At 52.7% G+C, this 4,538-nt stretch overlaps 1 protein-coding gene across 1 annotated transcript; it reads right to left on the bottom strand.

Moving 5' to 3' along the window:
• Nucleotides 1-2,260: 2,260 nt before the first annotated feature.
• N7509_008303 (uncharacterized protein) lies at nt 2,261-4,273 on the bottom strand (the record flags this gene model as incomplete). The annotated part of the gene is made up of 3 exons (XM_056632940.1): nt 2,261-2,983; nt 3,038-4,016; nt 4,065-4,273. 3 exons carry the CDS (start codon nt 4,271-4,273, stop codon nt 2,261-2,263), a joined length of 1,911 nt encoding a protein of 636 aa, XP_056483560.1.
• Between the last annotated feature and the right edge of the window lie 265 nt (nt 4,274-4,538).

The raw sequence follows: 4,538 nt of genomic DNA, 5'->3' as shown, positions 1-4,538 counted from the left end.
AATGTCGACAACCAGAGCGGGGTGTTGCCGTCTTTGTCTCGACAGTTGATCTTGGCACACGGGTGGCTCAGCAGCAAATCCACCACTTCCAGGCGTCGACATCGAACGGCGAGGTGAAGTGGAGTATCCCAGCTGTGATCCTGAGCATCCAGGGCCAGATGCTTCTGCATCAGAAGGAGCTTGGCAGCGTCTGCGGATCCATGGGCTACCGCTTGGTGGAGTGGCAGCTCATTGTCATCGGTCGTCTGATAGCCGGCGGATGGCCTGTAGAAAGAGAGCGAAGGCCCTGTCCCCTGTGCGCCTACAAAGATCCACTTTATGGGCGGCCGGTCGATGCGCCATGCCCATGCGCGGGGTGACTTGCAAAGTCATCTGTAGTGAGGGCATTGATGCCGCGGGAGAAGAGCAGTCGCGCCAGCCCCGTTTTGCCCCACCAGACCGCGAGATGAAGTGCCGTTCGTCCTCGCCTGTGCGGGAGGTCAACTCGTAAGTTTGGAACCTCTAGCAAGTTTTGTACCACAGAATAAGTTCCGTATGTAACGGCATACCATAGCGCGCTTTCTTGCGCCTGGTTTTGGAGGTTGATATCCAGTGCGGGGCTTTCCAGCAGGAGCTGCAATACGTCATAAGATGAGTACTTGAGAGCCCTAATCACCGGGGTCTTTCCTCGAAAGAACGCATTGACGTCTACCCTGCGTTGCAGGAGCCTTTCGGCGAGGTCAAGATCGTTGATCACGGCAGCAAGGCCGAGCAAACTGCTGTTTCGACATTCGACGTTGATTGCAAGTATGGCCGGTTGTAGTCTGGTTTGGATGTTTCGACACGTTCTCGCGAGAGCGAATATCTCGCAGCTTTCGAGATATGCTGCAACTCTGTATAAGACTGGATTCGATAGACCTCGCGTATGGGGCTGTCTTTAGTTTAGTATGTAGTTGCCAACGTAAAGGATACCTGCTACGAACCATGGTGAAGTCTGGGATGGCGAGGAAAGGATGGAACAATAGAAGCCCGCCTAGGGTTATGGTGGTCTGATGGAACGAGCGACTAGGCGATTTTATATCGTTCTCCGTGCCGCTACACGGGAATCATTGTACCTGAATCCATCAAGGCGGCTCGTACCACAAGAATGCGTCGCGAGTAATGGAAGTCCCTTAAAGCTAGTTGTAATAGCAGCCCTGCCCATGCCCCCAGGGTCACATTCATAATTCCTAGGAGCGCCAGGTTCCGGGGAGCCCCTTCGCGTATTCCTAGACACTACCTTCTACTCATAAAGGGGCTGGTGCTTGAAGCAATGCACTCTGGATGCAATGAGACTGCAGTGAAGTGTTCAATGAGAGTCTTGGTCCTGATTTCTACCCTCAGTCTTATTTGATTGAGTGTGACGGTTCATCCTTATTCCGTTTCGAAAGCTACTAGTCGAGGTTCTGTCCAAATGGACCAAGCCGACTATACATCCCATCCGTCCGCTATACGAAGCACCCTCACCCATATGGGCCCTATCATTTTATCTGACGGGAGTTTTTTCCGTTTGGCTTTCCTATTTATTTCTAAGGCCAAAAATCCTGGCATGTGTGGTTTCTGTTAGGTAGGCGGAATTCAGTCAATCAGTCAATTTGATTCGTCTGGATGACCGATTCTCTGTGACCTCGCTAATGTCTTTTCGAGCTCCAGAAGATACCGGAGACTAACGTCGGCGAACTTTGTCGCGTTCTCAAGCGGCTGCCGAAAGAGAATATTGCCGAGGACACGGAGCAACGAACGATATGCGGTCTGTCACAGACCATCCACTCCGTGTGAAAGTTTGCGCCATAGCTCTCTTTAATCGTCGTGTTGTTACTAGGAGAGCGGAACGCGATAGCAATGTGAAAGTGATCAAAGACGCGACTTACTCAGTCCATATACTTCCGTCTTTTGCTCCTCGGCTCTTGGGCAGATGAAACTGTTTTTCTCTCGTTCCTCGGCGGACCCGAACAATCGATTGGCCCGTGCCTGTGTTGGACATCAACGGGAGGCTGATCGCCAACGACAAAGGAGGGCCCAATCTCTGCCACTGCTAGGGGATACATAGGCTCCGGTATTATACCGTACAATGCAGACCTTTCGTTGAGTGAAACCATTGCGTAGTACCTTTTGGAGTCATCCAAGTCTGCGAACAGGCATTGTTTGGTCCGCTGCGGAACCAACTGCTGACGACACCCGCAGACTGAAAGGTTCGACGAGTCCAGGACTATATAGCAAGTATTAGAATTAATTGTCAGCCTTAAACGACGATCGAGAGGGTCTTACCTGGGTCCGAGTTGAGGAGCTCCTGCTTCATGCCGATACAGCTTTCCTCGTGTAGTATCACATGATACGCCGCCCCATCGAGACCATGCTTCCGAAACAGCTCTGTCTCGTTATCTTCCCAAGCAACCGCCAAGCCGCCCTTCGAGGGCGTCAAAGTGATCTGGTGTGGCATGTACCGGAGTAGACGTCGGATATGGCGCATATACCTCATCTCAGTGGTCCGAGGGGTCTGAGAGCCTCCAAACACCGACGAGATGGAAAGAGATAAGAGCTCCTCGACGATGTGGCCGCAAAAGAAGGGTTCGTACTCTCCGCTTTCCTTCTTCGCATCACGGAGAACCCAGTTCCGGCACGGCGTTCGCTGATGTATACCGTCAAAGTCCAGCCATCGTCGGTGGACCTTCAGCGTGCTTTGCTGAGGATTATACACAACATCCGCTCTACTATCGAAGCCCTTGACGTAAACCACTCGGATCTCCTGCATCGAATGCAGTAAGGCAAAACATGCTCTCAGTGCCTTCCGTACGGTTCTCGAGAAGGTGGTATCCGGGGGGCTACAGACCTCGGCATTCTGGAAAATCATCGAAAGCTCTTCCGCAGCACTGCGGATAGGGGTAGTCGATCGCAGCAGGCGCCACAGTTCTCGCGGCAGCCTCACTGGCCTTTTTCCAATGATCTCTCGTATCATCTTGACATCCTAGATTTGCGTTAGCCTGTGACAAGTGATGCGTATATTGGACTTTCCACAAACCTGGGCTCCGGATGTTTCGCAATAGAAGAAATCCTTGCCTTTGGACTCGTGTAGCAGATACGTCCAGATGCGGGATATCGTCGAGGGTAAGAGCAAATCAGCAGCCAGATCAACGTCCATCAGCGCTGGTGTTTTTCTGAGGAGGCTCACGTATATCGGGAGAAGGACGTCCTCGTGCGTTTGAAGTGCGGACTCCCAGATCCGGCACACTCGCTCTGCCAGTCCATGTCGGTCCATTAGCCATCGCCGATCGCGATTGAATTTCCCCTCTGTAAAGTTATAACCAAGTTTGCACGGGTAAATCGAGTTTGTTCCAGAGATTAGCACACCGTGGGCATAAATTCTACCGAGGAGATTTTGGTCAAAAAGCAGGTCCCCGTGGCTTGTCTCGACAACCGAGGACGGGTAGGCGAGGCCACGAATATCCAACGATATTTGCAGCCACTCAAGAAATTCTTCAGGTGCCACCAGCCGACCCTGGGTGGTGCGTCCGGGGCCGATGAGCACGGCAACATCTCGCTCGGTCTGGAAGCGCAGTCCCGCAATATCCTCGGCCCAGTCCGTCTGGGTGGAGCCAGATTGGCGCGATGGGGTGATGGTACAATGGAGGCAAGACTTGCATGGCTCCCGTAAATGAAAATACCAGGAACATCGGCTTGCCGCCACTTGCAGCCTATACCCATCCCGGGACAGGACCACGGCTGCCAGCTTGAGACCGTCGCCGTGGGAACCCGCCAGTTGGTTCTGGCCTACCTTGGTAGTGAAGCCCAACTCGAGAGACTTGACGGGAAATTCCATGCAGGCGTTCGCGAAAGTGACCCTACTGGACTTTTTGTCATACTTGATGAATCCCAGGGATCGGCGGCCCTCGGGGTCCGCGGGGTCTGGTACCAAGACGGCGTAATGATCGCAGGCGTCGACGAAGTATGGCCGGAAGGCGATTCGATCGATCTGGAACCGTTCCAATATGGCGTCCTTCCTGTTTTATGATTTAGTCTCATGATCCGACAAGACGACAGACACATACCAATTCTGATATAGTTCCCGAAAGGCATCGGCAGAGGTCCAGTGACTCACGTAATGAGGAGAAACGCCGAGCGAGACAATTCGCCGCGAATGCACAGCAGTTGGGGATGATTCTTTCTGGCACTGAAGAAGTTCGCGTTCAAGTTGCTGATTCGCGTCAGTCATCTCGCGACTATCGTCACTGGAGTCAATTTCCATGCGGTCGGCCATCCTTTTGCAGGGGGGTAGGTGTCCCTGAGAAACTAGGCTCTTTGTCGGCTATTTATATTCCGTCCGTCTGTAAGCCTAGCGCATAGCTCTGGTACGGTAATGCATGGCCAACTAGATAACGGTAACCAACGTCATGATATCAAGATAGAGCCAAGCAAAGGATCTTAATGGGAGAACGATGGTCAACCACCACCAATCCTGCGGCTGACTGCGCCTTCCCTTCCACCTAGGTGTATGTATCATCATGGGCCGTGCCACAGATTTT

Source organism: Penicillium cosmopolitanum, assembly GCF_028827165.1.
Source record: "Penicillium cosmopolitanum strain IBT 29677 chromosome Unknown utg000009l:1.0-9042332.0:1.0-9050551.0, whole genome shotgun sequence".
Lineage (NCBI taxonomy): Eukaryota > Fungi > Ascomycota > Eurotiomycetes > Eurotiales > Aspergillaceae > Penicillium > Penicillium cosmopolitanum.
The sequence above is the reverse complement of the archived record's forward strand: the minus strand, read 5'-3'. Positions and strand labels throughout refer to the sequence as shown.